This window comes from Pempheris klunzingeri, chromosome 7 (assembly GCF_042242105.1).
Source record: "Pempheris klunzingeri isolate RE-2024b chromosome 7, fPemKlu1.hap1, whole genome shotgun sequence".
Lineage (NCBI taxonomy): Eukaryota > Metazoa > Chordata > Actinopteri > Acropomatiformes > Pempheridae > Pempheris > Pempheris klunzingeri.
In genome coordinates, this window is record NC_092018.1 from 28,503,473 (window position 1) to 28,519,166 (window position 15,694).

General features: G+C 43.2%; 1 protein-coding gene across 1 annotated transcript; it reads right to left on the reverse strand.

The window, feature by feature from the left end:
* Positions 1–169: 169 nt before the first annotated feature.
* On the reverse strand, positions 170–8,262 carry tmc1 (transmembrane channel-like 1). The gene is made up of 20 exons (XM_070833790.1): positions 8,226–8,262; positions 7,185–7,208; positions 6,334–6,805; positions 6,053–6,241; positions 5,839–5,929; positions 5,655–5,736; positions 5,397–5,503; positions 5,159–5,257; positions 4,925–5,067; positions 4,695–4,839; positions 4,409–4,603; positions 4,017–4,196; positions 3,775–3,927; positions 2,396–2,524; positions 2,167–2,234; positions 1,800–2,039; positions 1,596–1,721; positions 1,421–1,499; positions 771–906; positions 170–402 (listed from the first exon to the last, which is right to left on the reverse strand). The coding sequence occupies exons 1-20, from the start codon at positions 8,260–8,262 to the stop codon at positions 170–172; spliced, it is 2,928 nt and encodes a 975-aa protein (XP_070689891.1).
* Between the last annotated feature and the right edge of the window lie 7,432 nt (positions 8,263–15,694).

Below are 15,694 nucleotides of genomic sequence, written 5' to 3' on the forward strand. Positions count from 1 at the left end.
GAAAGTGGTGCTGTTACAACCATCCCTGATCTCCCCGACACACTTTAGGTCAGGTCAGGTCAGCACTCTTATTACTCTCAGTTCACAGTCAACATCTGAACGTGGATTTCTTTCTCAATAAAGTGCTTAGTTTTCAGTGTCATTTGCTAATAAGCTGTGTTTCACTCCCTCAGTGTCTCTGCAGGCTCGGCACCCTGCACATCCTGGGTTCACTTTGCCGAGGGAAACCGGGCAGGTACCCAGGAGCAGTGTGGTTGACGTGGTGATGGGTCCTGGGGACGGGGGCCCTGGTGGCTGGTCGGTGTTCCTGGTCTCGAACGTGAGTGGAGTGAGCAGGACGGTGGCGTCCGTTCTTACCGTGATGCAGCCTCAGACTACTGTCACAGTTTTCTTCCTCTTCTGCTGAAGGAGAAATGTATGTGTGGGGAGAGAAACAAAAAGTAATATGGCCTACATGAATGATTAAATGTGAAGGTAAAAGGTAGTGAGAGATACAAAGAAGAATAAAATAAATGATATTTAAAGGGTAAAGGGTTTTTTTACTTTGAGGTTTAAGGAAAAGTATAAAGTGTAATATTGCTTTTTACACTCTCAGTTTAACTATTTCACTCATATACTATATTTTTTTAATATTTTTGATTTTTGTACTACATTTTGTCTGTTTGAGACCAAAGGCAACTTTTGTTACCCAAGTCTCGCAGATTTTTGTTTCGTTTTGCTGGTTTTTTATCCCGTGATAAAAATCCATTTGTAGAATTCAGTAATGTTACCCTCTTCATCTTGTAGTGAAGCGTTGTTGTTCTTTTGCAGCTCTGTAGCATGTGATGCAGCCTGTCTGGCCTCCTCTAGATCCATTTGGGCCTTCAGCGCTGCTTGTTTGTTCTTCTTCTTGTTCTCCTCATTTTGCTTGAAAGGGACAAACAAGGAGTTATGAGACTGAGAGCTTAATCTCTCCACTTGGAGCACACCCACAGAATTTCATGAATAAAAATGTACAGTTTATAAATAAAGAATAAGGCATCATTCAGGCGCTGAACACAGTGCTGAGTGTTAATTGTCAGATATGAGCTGTTACTCTGCTGCTCTCTGCTGGAGGGACATTACTAATACAACTACTGTGTGTGGCCACATGCAAACACTCAGGTAGTGGAGTTTGTGCATCTACATACACAGGTGGGAACTTTCAGAGCTGCTAGAAAGTAAATCTGAAAGACGAACACGGAAGAGAGACGAGGGTTCCTGAGAATTTCTTACCTTTGTTTGTCTGAGCTTCAATTTCTGCTCTATATTAAGTATCTTAGAGGTTAACGTTGTCACATACTGCATGACAAATAACTCTTGAGCAAAATGTCCTTAAGAACATGAGTATCATTCATGGGGAATTTGCTAAGAGAGTACTGTTGCTAGATGAGAGGGTTACCGTTTGTAGTTTCTTCTTCAGTTCCACATTAGCTTCTTTGTAGCTTTTGGAGGTGGATTGTAAATAATAAATTGCCAGTCTGAAAGGTAAAATGACAGATCATTACCATAAAAGAAGCTTAAACTTTACCACTGAAAGGAGTGTGCATGTGTATGTAGTGTGTTTGCTGACTCACACCATCAGCAGTATGAAGGGTAGCACCAGTCCAGGGTTAGAGGCATAGCTGAACACTTTACTGAACCAGGCAGGGAAGTCAGACTCAAGGGTCTCCTGGATCACATCAAACATCCGCTTTTTCCCACTAAGGAGAAGAGAATGATTGTGACACAAAAAAATCAAATAGTAACTGCCACTACCACGTCTGAGCATGCAGCATTACCTGAAGGGGCCGCAGTCAAAGGAAGGGGGGATGGTGACGATGGTGTAGATGGCAGGCAGCGTGGACAGGAAGAGGATGACCAGCAACATGGCCATGTAGAAGTTGTTGGAACCAGAGGCCTTGAAGACCCTCTCCTGCGGCACATTACAGCACATCACTGCCCAGCACTGCAGGTACATGGAGACGTGGAGCCGGAGGACGTTCAGGGCAGGCAGGCAGGGGGCATAGAAAGCTCCCATCCTGGAGGAAACAATGGTTTTCAATAAGACCAGTGCTGTTGGTTGTAAGTAAAACACAAAAATGGAAAGTGATTGATGTGTTTTTATGTACTTGTTGATTTAAATATAATATATTATAAATATATTACCATATCATTCCTTGATTGAAGATCAGACCCAGGACGTTCCCACTGACATCAAACTCAGAGTAGGATGGCTTTCACAAAAAAAAAAAAAAAAACCTCAGGAATGACTCGATGATTATTCATTATTATATTCACCTCTAGAGAAAAGGTGCACTTTTTGATGTGTAATGATAAATTATACATTGTTGAGTGAATTGTTCAGCGGTACAGCCAGTGTGATCAGATGACTCACAAATCCGGCCTCCAGGTCCCAGCACCAGCAGTAGTTGAGAAAACGAACAAGCACGGCTCTCAGGAAGTCACCAATCAGCAGCGTGATGTAAGTTGTCATGGTATCAGAAATGATCAGCCGCACAAACTCCTGCAAAGAATGAAGTAGTCATACATAATGATCACCTTACAGAGGCTAACTTCTTTCATTTACCACTTTATCACTGACCATATGGCTTAAAGTTTAATATGCATGTTCTAAGTACAATATTTAACTATATGTCAAGCCCAGTTCTTTATTTGACTCTTGATGCAAGCCCTTCAGCTTAACCGCTGCAAAAGAAATTATTTTCCACCTTCAAAAGCAACACCTCTCCTCCACCAGCCACCTCTCAGTCAGGCCGATGACCTCAGAACCGTCTTTGCTAACAAGGTACCAGCCATCAGTGGCCACCCAACCGCGATGCATTTGGGGTGAGTCAATTACTGCATTTGTCCCTCCCTCTGTGGAAAATGCCTCCAAACGCCCCACCACATCTCTTAAAGCTCTTTTGAGACATCTTATTCACAATCACACCTGCAATCACATTGTCACATGACAAATGTTTCTCTGGGTTCAAAAGCATTGCTCACTGTGTTTGAGCGGCCCTAAGTTACCCCATTGTCCCTGCTGAGGTCAGGGAGATCTTGTTGGCACCGTGTGAACCACACAATCGTCCTGTTCACCCTATCTAAACTACATATTTTGGAGTCCTACTTCACAGAGTGATCAGTCACGTCTCAGCAGCTCTGTCCAGTGGATCAATCCCTCAGTAGACCAATTAACCGCTCGTGTGGTTTTTCTCACCACTGTTATTCTGATGATATCCAGCTCTATCGGTCCTTCCCACCAGACAACTCGACTGTCTCAGCATGGATCACAGCTTGCCTCAGTGATGTCTTGAAATAGACGGAACATTTTCTTTTGCTCAGTTTCTCTTAGACCTCCTGGTGATCGCAGCCAGTTCTTCTGTGCAGCCCAACATTGCTATCCAGCTCAGCTCCTCACTCTGACCAAACAAAGTCTGCACATTGTCACTGATGACAAACTAACTTTCACCGAGCAGGTTGAGGTCATTTCAGTCTGCATTATATAATATCAGAAAGATCAGGTCTTATCTGACTGAGCCTAGCGCTCAACTCCTCGGACAGGCTGCTGTCACCCACCCCTCACCTTGACTTCCATAACACAACACCCTTCTGGCGGTGCTGCCAGCCGACACCATAAAACCTCTGAACATGGTCCCAGATGCACCAACCAGTCAAAGACAGCTCATGTCACTCCACTTTTCATTACTTCATTGCTGTAAAAACAGTGATGAACACAATACAGAACTAGTTTACACACACATGCACACTTACCTGGCCCACCATGGTCTCCCAGCAAGGCCCTCTGGGCACATCGGCAGGCTGGATAGTGACGGGCGGAGCCGTGCTATTCTTTGATTCTGTGCCATTGTAAAGAGTGGCTTCCCACATGGTTATATTAAACTTCACTATCTTTTCCTCTTCCCTCTGTAACACACGTACACACCTCAGGTTGAGCCGACTGTAAATGTAGTATCTCACAAGTATCTCACACCTCCACACGCTTGAATTCTCACTTTGAGATTTATCTCATCCATAAGCGCAATGATGAAGGTGTAAAGGTTTCCCAGGAAGAGGGCGAAGATGCGACCCAGCTGCCACTGCAGGGCAACACGAGGGTGGTAGTTCTCCAGGGCGCTGATGACGTCGAACAACATGGGGCAAAACATCCCGAGTAATGACATGACCATGTTCACCTGAGAAACACAAAAAGGCCTAGACTAGTGAGAACTCTTATGACACTAAAGGGCTGTGCACCATAATGTCTCCAATGATGCACTGTGCAAAGTAAAACAAATAGAACAAGAGAAAATATTCTGGATGGTGATGAAACAGCTCTTGAAGCACATTTTTATAAACACTTTGACTTCATTCATACACTTCTTTCTGTTCTGCCTGTTTCCTCTACCTCGTTCCTCTCCCACCAGGTGTGATTCTCCAGGCCATCGAGGGCAAACTTCTGAGAGCGACGCACTACAAAGTAGATCAGGTATCCACTTCCCGCCAAGCAGCACAAGACCAGGAAGTTGGCCAGCACGCGCAGGAAACGAGTCAGATGGATGTTGTCGTCCTTTTGGCTCTCTTGCTCCTCTAAGATTGCCTCCTGGAGAGCAGAGACATACAGGATATAAATACATGTTTTTGAAAATTGCGTCAGTTTCCGTTCTGGTCCACCAACAGTCAGCTGCACTGACCTTGAAGCTGGTAGTGATGGAGGCAAACTTATTGTCTGCAGTTTCAGGGTTTCCTATCAGGTAGTCCCAGCTGGTGAATACTTTCCAGCTGAAATTAAAGCTGTTATCATCTCCAACCCCAGACTCATTTGCATTACGGGCCATCCTTTAATGAGAGATAATTACAGATTTAGTACAGCATTGTGCTTAAAAGGAGATTTATTAATTGTATGTGGTCGTAATAAACCTACGTTCTTATGACCACCATATAGCTATAAGCCACTGTTCCCACACCAACCAGGAAGTATGACAGAGGCATACGGAACTTGAGCCAGCCAATGGCACGCTGGTTATTGTAGTAACCATAGAAGAGGACTGAATACTGAGCGTAGCCCTGTGGGTGCAAACATTTAAAACAAAGAATGCGTCATTATTTTTCTGCTATTTGAAGTGAATGTGATGTTGCAGGTGTATAATTAGCTGACTCCAAAATCCCATAAGATGGCAAAGTCCATGGCACTGGTCTCCTCAGCCCTGGGGACAGTCTTTCTGGGCATGCTGCCATAGGGTCGCCCCATTAATGCCTGTTAGCGACACGTAGGGAAGCAGGGAAGGAGTGTTATTGGAAGAAAATGTCAAAGACAACAAATAGAGTGAACTGTGAAATATACACAAGAGCAAAAGTACAGATACAATACGAGTAAGGTACAAAAGGTGCAGTACCTCAGGCACCATAACCAGGCCAAAGGTCAGACCAAACAAGATCATGTTGATGCCATACATCCACCTCAGGAAGATAAAGTAAGAGGCAACTGAGGAGCCAAAATGACCTGAGAGGCGAAAGGAAATAACGATGAGGAAGGTTGTTACACCAGTAATGACTCTGTAGAACTAGATGTAAAGCCTGTGAGGTGTACAGTATGTACAGTATGACATGAGAATATGTGGAACACACATTTGTGAAAAATAAACAAAACTTACTTTCAATCTCCTTGATTTTCATCTCCCATGGAATACAGGCAGTTTTAAAGTTTTCAAAATCCCGTTGAAACTTCATCCATTTCTAGAAAAGAAATACAATTAAATAAAAATGCATCATATATTCAATGTAGTTATTCCTTTGACTAAATAAATAGATACTGATATCAGATTTGTGATTCCATACCTTTGTCATCATCACCTTGTAGGCGTAGAGCAGCCTGCCTTTCCCTTTCCCCAAAGCTCCCTCATATTTCTCCACAAACTCCTGAGACTCCCTACGAGCAAGGAGATGATTTGATTCAGAGATAATTACAGGTCACCTGCTGATCCTGAGATCCCAGTGGATTCAGATCCTAATTCAAAGTGCACTTCAATAATAACACTGCGTGGGAATTTACCTCAAAGTCACAAGTTTTCTTTTCATCGGCCAGGGTTTTCCCCTCAGACTTTGGATCAGTTTCTTCCTCTCATCCACTGCCTCCTTCAGCTCTTCCAGCTCCTCCGGCGACAGACACTCTGGCCTCACCTCCTTCTCCTCATTGTCCTCTTCTTCTTTGTCCTCTTCTTCACTTGTCTCCTGCTCTGAGCTAAGGCAAAGGAGAGCGTTGTGTTTTTGCATGGGAGGATTATGATTTTGAAGTTTCTCCTCAGCAGGAAATAATGTAGGATAATATTTTACCTTGTTTCAACTACTTTCTTGTGCCTTTTCCTCTTCACTTCCTGCGCTTTCTCTTTTACTGTCCATTTACCTCCATCCTCCTCTTTCTCTTCTTTTTTGGCACATCCATGTTTCCTTTTTCCTTTGACATTTTTTTGCTCTGCTTCTCCCTCCTCCTGCTCAGTTTTTCTTGCTTTTTCATTTTTGATATTCTTCCTGGTTTTTGCCATCTTACGACTTTTTATTTTGGCCTCGTCCTCCTCATCCCTCGCACTTCCTTCTGCTTCATGATCATTCTTTGCCCTCCTTCTCTTGCCCCTTTCCTTTTTCTCAGGTCTGGCCTGTAATTCATCCTCCCCTTCTCCTGCTCTGGATGATCCTTTTCTCCTACCTTTCCTCCTCTTCTTGTTCTCTCTATCACCGTCCCTCCTTTTTCCTCTGCATCTCTCCCTGTCATGCTCCTCTTGACATGTAGAGACTTCATCCTCATCACCTGCAGTAAAAAACGTAGATGCTGTTTTTCCTCAATGCTGCAATAAGCATTAACATCCTGCACAACTGCTGTTCTCTATTCACCCAACTCTTTTCTCTATTTCCAGGTGTTACAATCATACCGAAGGGTAAATACTATACAGGAATGGTCATGGCGAAAAAAGCAACTGCAGAAGAGCATACATGGGTTTGTGGTGACAGCAGAGACAGAACAGTCAAAATGAACAGCTCCTACATAAAAAGGAACCACCGTAAGAAGCTGAAACTCTTCTGCCTCTCTAACAGTTTAATGGAATTAGGAATATTGCTCATGAACAGCTTGCCAATAGAAATGACGTACACTACACTGATTCATATAAATAGCATAAGAACACACTCACCTGCTAACTCCAGTCCAATGTGAACTGTTGGAGAGAAAAAATGTAACTGTGAAAATGAAAAATGTTGAGGAAAAAAAATAAAGTTTTGCGATTTTACGACTTATAATTTTCACCTCTATCAAGTCTGTGTAGTTGGAGTGATGTGGGTAGCCACCGTCATCATTAAATGTGCTTTTCTGTGGTCTAATTTTTATCATGTTCTTTCAGGTCAAGTGTCAGCTTTATAAATCTTTAAGCTTTATACGTTCATTTTCCTCAATACAACAATGACCCCTTTCACTGGAAGAGCTTATACTACCTTTACCTGGCACTATTGTCCTGCAGTAAAGGGGGATAACGAGGAAAACAAAGAGGACCACTAACAAACTGAACAGATATTTATGTAGTCGGCCCTTTAATGTGTGTCCTAAGTGTAACCGGAGTGGCCAGCACACAGGTCATTACGGCCGTGTGCAGCAGAGAGGCACAAAAGAGGCAAACAAAGGCCTAATGAAGGGAGACGGGGTGGCTAAGCCCACAAGGACGGGGAGACAGACAAGGGCCAGAGGCCAGCTCCCAAATATGCAGCTGAGTGAGTAGGGTGCAAGAGAGTAGTGGGTGAACACGTTTGAGGTGGTCACTGGGTGGACTTTTAGTGACGATTAAAACGAGGAATCCAGTGTAAATAGCTGTACTGTTTTAACTTGTCATTCTGTTGAATTGAAGGGTCTGTCAGACTCAATGAATATGGCTGTTTTTATCTGTGAGTAGGTTGAAATCAGTTATAAACACACTGCAAACACAGAGACCAAAGGACTGTGCATTAATTAAGATATCACTAAGTTTTTCCTAGTTTCTAGTAGTTTCTCCTCATGAGCATAGTGATATAAACTATAAATAAAGATATAAAATAAATATATAAAGATAATTTACAGCAGATTATTGCATTATCTGACTTTTATCTCCACAGGCACAAAGAATGAACATCCTCGATTGATAGTACTCCCATATCATATAATGTGAAAACCAGAATATCAATTTGGTCATGGAAATATAACTTACTGTCATTCTCAGAGGTGATCAGACTGTCCCGAGGCATCTTCATCTCCTGGTCCTGTGCCGCAGCATCCAGTGGGCCGTGTATGTGAGGTGGAAATGAGGCTGAAGGGTCTCAGTGTTCTCTCTTCTTCTGCATCTTTGCAGGGAAGGATGCAGCTTATCCAAGCTCACATAGCTGGTGCATGATGATGATGATGATGATGATGATGATGATGATGAGCATAACTCGCATGAGAAGTTTACTTTTTCCTCGCCACCCATCGACCCGAAACAGGGACAATGACAGCATGGAAACCCTAGAGCCACGCAATTTCACTAGCGATCAATTATTCAAAACAGTTATGACTGCCTTTATGCAGCTGTGTGTGTGTGTGTGTGTGTGTGTGTGTGTGTGTGTGTGTGAATGTTTGTGAGTGTGTGTGCACTCCTGCATATGTGTGTGAAAAAACATGAGGGTCATGAGAGCAGCTGGCCTAAGGGTCATGACTGTATCATAACAGATGACTCAGCTGTTAGGGGTTCACTGAGAAGTGACATTCAGAAGTCACGTTCACCTCATGTTGCTGAAAATCCTCCTGTGTGTTCAGATAGCGTCTTGATTTTGTGTATCCACATACCCATCGATAGTTAGTGGCCATTTTCCTTCTGTTCCCACACACTGGCACTTGATGCACACCTTCGTTTGTGAATGAACTCTATGGCTGAAATGAGCATCATTAATCTACATGAAGCCCTAGTAAAGATGAAATCAATGGGATCCTGATATCATCTCTACCCATTTATCACTTTAAATGCATTAAATGCCTTTTTTTTTAATTGTTATTTGTTTTTTATGTGTCTCCCAGTGATGACTCTTCAGTGTTATTTTGGAGGGAGCTTTTCCATATCAGAATCAAGGGTCTAGGGATGGAGAGTGTCTCATGGCTAGGCAAATTTAGCTTTCTCATTTTGAGCCACATGAATAAAAATGACCTGACTTGGCTCACAGGGTTTTGTAGAAATAATCATAGCATCAGTCAGTCTCTTACTTGGGCTCCTACTCTCAGTGGGTCACAGACTATCCACCTGACACATCTGTACGTCTGCGTGTCTGTATAATACCAGCTTCTATTTAGAGACGGCAAAGACAAGGTTGTTGGTTAAGGTTAGACACTGGTTAAGGAAAGTGTGAGGGTTGAGGTCAGCAGTGTGGCATGCAGTGTACTTTTCACTTAGGAGGGCGTTGCATTGACTTGGAGAGAAGTTAGAGTTGTAAGAGTTTGACATAAAGGTGAAAATGAGTTATCGTAGAATTAAAATTTCAGTTTGAAAAAAGAGTCCCACGCCAGCATGACATCACTCTGACGTGACAAAAAAATGTTTGTACGAACGTGCTGCACATGAAAATATGAGAGATAGGAGGAGCTGAGTTCAAAGCCAACGAACCTGTAGAGGGCAGTGCTGCTCTGCACTGGAATGGACTGGAAGACACACTTGTGCTTTGATGGACACTATTTTCATCTTAAACTGATTTGTTTTCTCTGTGTCTGCATATGTTTGCACCTGCACGTGTGGAAAAAGCCCGAAGCGTCACAGACCATGTAGGCTAAGCATGTTTGTGTACGTGCTCATCAACTTGTGTGTGTGATATGGGGGCTAGGGGTGTAGGAAAGATATCCGTTTCCTTTTGCTAAAGTTAACTGCAGCTATGAGGGAATCACTGAGCGAAGAGGTGAGGCAGGTTGTTGAGGCCACTTGAGCAGAGCCTGACATGGATACATCACTACAGTACAGCTGATTAGATGGGGAATAAATCCCAGGAGACCAAACTGTGTGAAAGTTAAATCCAGTCATAAAAGTGATACTGATCAACTTTATGCATTATGTATAATATTTGATATTCAGACTGATTTGCCATCAGTCATCTACAATCTTTGCAGTCATCTCTGACTGCAAAGATTGTTTTTGGTGTATTATGTCCAGATTTTGTGCCGTTATTCTGAGATATCTGCCTCCACCCCCAAAACTATTGAGAGGAATGTTGTTAGGGCTGCTCACAGCACTAGAAAAAAAAATGTTTTTCCTGAAGCAATGTAGTTTTCATAGGAGCTATTCCCTACCAAAGGAATAGCTCCAGGAAAAATGAATCCAAATAAAGGTTAGGGCTGGATACTGCTGGGATTAAATGAGGGTTTGAATTTGGGTGAACAGACCCTTTAAGGAGAAGGATTTAAACAGGTGATGTGGTCTTATTGTAATAAACACCATCCTGTTAGTTATGTGAGGCTGTGTGTGTGCACATACAGTACAAGATCAAAATACACACCACATTTTCACATGTGTTCTGTGTTGTTCCAGTCTGTTCTGTACCCTGTGTATCTGTTGGTGAGCATGAAATGATGGAAGTGTGCCGCTGTGGTTCTTTTTTATATGGTTGTGGCTCTCAGTGTGCAGGCATCAGACATGATTCATGTTAGAGTTAGCATGTTAAAAGGCTGCAAAAGGGCCTGCATGTACCGTATGAGTCATAGAGTAGCTCTGTAACAGATGATCTGTCTGTCACCACGGTCCCTGCAGGTTAGAGATGCTGGAAAAACAACACACGCACACACAAAGGACGCCTGTGTAGTGAGGTGTACAGGCATTCTTCTGTAAGTCACAAAAAAATGCACATAAGGAGTTGGTAGAAAAAGAAATTATTTTATTGTCACAGGTCATCAAGAGCAACAATGTTCTCTGTTCTTTACAGCTGGTCACAGTAAGACTCTTAACAAGTCTCAAAGTTTACTTTATACACCTTTAAGGCATCATAGCAGTCAAAAACAGTGACAGTAAGACTCATTTCTGTCTTTCTCCAACGATAATGATCAGCCCGTGAACTTTGTATAGCAATAAAGTCTGTTGACACTAAATGTAAAGCAGCAGGGAGTTGTGGCCCTGAGGGCAAAACCTGGCTGTTTTTGTTAGAGAGTGAAGGGAGCGGAGAGGGGAGTGCAGGTTCATCAGGTGTGACTCAGACTATAAACACATTTTTTAATCAAATTGAGACAATCGTTGTATTCAGAGACTTGTCATGAAAGACTGCTAAAGCAAACAGTATGATGTGTAGTTTCAGTGACACAGCTTGATTACCCCTATGACTGTCTTGGACGGTTAGACTCCTTTTCCAGTTTGAGTGGGACTGTAGGAGAATGGACAGCTTTAAATGGAATTTCATTCCAGTTTAATATCAAGCTTTTACAACATCCATAAGAACATTATCCCATCATAAACACACATGTCATGAACTTCTCCTTTGCACAGCTGGGTCTCTCCCTCCCTTGTTTTCCCCTTCACTAAATTCCTTCTTCCTGTTTCTGAGAGTTGTCCCTGTATGGAAGTAGAGGAAGAAAGAGAACTTTTCAGGAAGGAAATTTTCGCCCTCAACATAATCAGAAGCCCGAGAGGAATGAGATAAAGAGACGGTTTACGTGGATGGAAGAGGAGGAAGTGTGTTGCTCAACTTTGTAAACCGTGCTCATGACACAGCTACAGATAGACAGCGTAGGAGTGAGTGAGAGAAAAAGAGAGCATGGTGAGTATGCGTGAGTAAAACAGCGTCATCAAGCACTGAGGCGGACCCTGTCAGGCTGAGGGGCGTTGTTAGGGGCCGGACTTGGCCCCTGCGATTGACAGATTAAAGCAGCGGAGGCGTGGTTTGTCCTTGCAGACAGAGAAGCACGTGGCCAGGCCCGTCTGCACGAGGGAGCAGCAACAAAGACCAACCAGTCTGGAGAACAGAACACAACACAGGACATCTGCTGCACATGCATGTGCACACACACACACACACACACACACACACACACACACACACTACACGCATGCATTCACATGCAGGGGTTCACATTTGTTCACCACACACAGACATGTGGTTGTACATTCTCAGTCTCATATATCAGCAGCAAAGGACAAACCCACACAGAGCAACATGTAGATTTAAATGGCAGCATGAACACACTGTTGGATGCCTGTGCACCACCTTTTTGCAACTTTCCACAATTCGCACACACATTTACACACATTTACACGCACACCATGTTATTCCAAGGATCATGCAAATGCCCATGTACGGGGAGGTTTGTGTGTGCGAAGGAGGACGCAGAAAGGAAGAGGGAGAGAGTTTAAACTGCGAGTGGGTGCTGGGAAAGTTTGGGGGGGGGGACCCCTCCCTGGTTAGAAATAACAAGAAGCACATTCATGAGAGATGCAGAGGAGTTGTGTAGCAGTAAAAGTGAAGAGCTGAATGGTCAGTAGGTGCCGAATCAGCAGATTAGATTAGATTTTTGTTGTTTTTTCTCTCTCTCTATTTGTCTCTTTGTTGCTTTATATCTCTGCAGTCTCTTGCAGAACACCCTAGATCTTGCCTCTTGACACCTTTGCACTTACATGACCCCAGTGTATTCTTCCTCCAGTGTGTCCTTAACAACTTCAGCAACAAAGAACTGAAAGCATTATGGATTTACAACAAAGCTGTCCTTTATCTCCCCACAATCAAACAGACAGGCACCCCTATGTTCATGAAATGTTTGTCTTTACTAATGTTCACACACACACACACACACACACACACACACACTTCACCTCCACCCCTCACGAGGGGCTGCACATGAAGTTGAATGTAGACAGAGCAGGGTGGGGGATCAAGTTTTGAAGCAATGGTTTTAGTCAACCTCAGTGTAGAGCTTATCAAGGCCCGCACAGAGCTTATGTAAATGGATAAGCTGCCATTTCCACCACTCGCCCCTTTATCAACAGTGTCTCACCACACCGACGCCAGACACAGGCAAGCTGTGCCTCTGTGTGTGGGGGGGTGTTTGTGTGTGCCGGGTGGGCCAATATCTGCCTAGTAACTACAGACAGGCTGTTCCAGATTCACATAAGTAATCCTCACACCCTCTCACACACACACACACACACAGACACACAGACTGAAAACACAACTAGAAGCGTAGCTGCAAATTGTATGCATCAGTTGTCAGGGCAACATTGTCACTTTTAGCTCCTCACGTGTGCGGCCATGGAAAAGAATTGTTAGCAACCCTCCTTAATATAACTATCAGCAAGCACCATTATACCTAACCACCCACACACACACACACACTCACCCAAACCTACAAACACATACACGTAGATGCCACGCTATGACAGCGAGGGGGATGGGTAATGATACTCGACACCTCCCACTCTCTCCTCAGCTGCCCCCTCCCTTCACTGAAACCCATGAACCTTCACATACTAAACAGACATACATTTCACATACACACGCTCCTTTTTCCCCCTTACAGGGCTGCGTTAACAAAACACACACACACACACACAAAGACCTCACTGTAAAACAGAGAGCAGATTTCCCCTGCCTCCCCCCCCACCTCTCTGTGCTTTCTTCACTCACACATGAGGGGCCTGCACTGTTACCACTGTGTCTGATACATGACGGACACATGGTGAGTTTTCACATTTGACTGGACATTCTGTGAGCAACACTATAAATCTGACCCATCACTGCTCCTCAGCACTTGTCAGTGTTTCACCCCTTTAACACCATGTGATGACATTATTTGATTACACTGTCACTTTAATCAGCAAAAATTGTCCCTGGCGTTTGAAGACCCTCCCCTAATACACTGATCGTCAACTGTTTGCAAATGAACTCACTGTCATCAAAGTGATTCATCAGCATCTGGGGATATTGAATAAATTACTGAAAATTATAAGTGTGAATGTGCTGCTCAAGCGCTTGTGATAACGATGACTCCACATGGTACCAGAGAGCTATTGTAGAGCTCGTAAGTTACTCAGTTAACCGCTAACCATCCCACAGTTATTGTGACATAATCACCAGTGGGCCTTTGGTTATTAGGGTTTGTTGTCAGAGAATTAACAACTGAGTACTGATGTTGATCAATGATCAGTTGCCAGGTCTCCTCAAATGTCTTACCGTTTGTGAGATGAGTGATCACATTTTTCTCCTTTTTCCCTTCTTTAAATGTGTTATTGATGTCAGTATCGGGTGAATTGATGACAGCAGCACAGTATGCCAGGGCAAACCAAAGACAAGTTAGTCATTATTTAAAAGAGAAAGGAGACTGACAGTTGCACTGTAAAAAAGTATATATATATATTCATGTTAGATTTATGTATATTATTTGTATATCAAATATCTTTATATGTTTAGATGTGTGTGTGTGTGTGATTGATTTTGTGTGGAAGACACAATTTTACACTTATAAATAAGTAAATAAAGAAGTTTCAGGTTAGAAATTTTTTTGTCCCATTTTTCAGGCTGTGACATAAAGACAATATGTGTTCTGTTCATTTGTATGTATGTTTTGTTACAAGGACATCAGGAGGACAGGTAATGATGAAACAATGTTAAATGTGTAAGTAAACAGTGTGTGTGTGTGTGTGTGTGTGTGTGTGTGTGTGTGTGTGTGTATTCCCCTTAAGAAAGCTAGGGGGAGATCAGCAGCTACTTTTACTTTCACTTGGCTACACCTTTTTCCAGTTTCCATATGAATTCTGGTTTGAACTGGAGCAAACAGACTGTACTAGCCCTCTGAGTTTCCACGAATCCACTCGCTGACAGATGACAGCATGTTCCCTCACACTCACACACACACAAACACCACAGCACCCTTCCTCAAGTGTTTGTTTTCTGCTCAGCGTGGCCTGCAGTGCCTGAGGATGTGTGTGACGTTACACCGACAAGGTGGGGGTATATATGTTGGGACTTGTTGGACCTGCAGGGCGAACTATACAGTACACATGACACACTGCAAGAGAGCAGAAGGAACACGTTCTCTGATTTTGTAAAAACAGGACCAGTTGGTGATATGCTCTGGTGGCTGTTGGTGTCACAAACAACAGCAGGCTAAAGGTAAACTTGATCAAACATGATGTTTGCTGTCAGAATTTCCAGGACAGCTCGGTTGTGGTCCTGTATATTATCAGCCTCCTCATGATCTGGCTTTCACTAGAAATATGTCAATCACAGGGACCACAGCCAAGACTTCAGGAATACTGAGGCCACGAGGACAAAGTCCCCCAGTTTAATCCCATCTCAAACTGAAGTTCTAACTAGCGCCCAACAGCAGTTTGTGAAATGTTTTCTTTTTACACTTTTTATATATTCAATTAAGTGTTAAAATATTGATTCTGCTAATTGTGTGTCCCTACACACTTGCCTTGATACTAGATCAAAGTCTCCCTTTGTTTTAATATACATTGTACCATGTGTTATTTTTGTGTAACTGTATAACTGAAACTGTAAACCCCTCCCTCTCAGATTGTTTAACACCCCCCCAGATTCCCCCAAACAATACTGGGGACATGCTGTGTGGGGCCACAGCCCTGTTTACCAGCTGAAAGTACTGACGACCTCACAGCCCTTTTCTAACAACATATCCTGAGCTCTGGGTGCTGTTCAGCTCTTATCTTCTGTTACCTCCCAC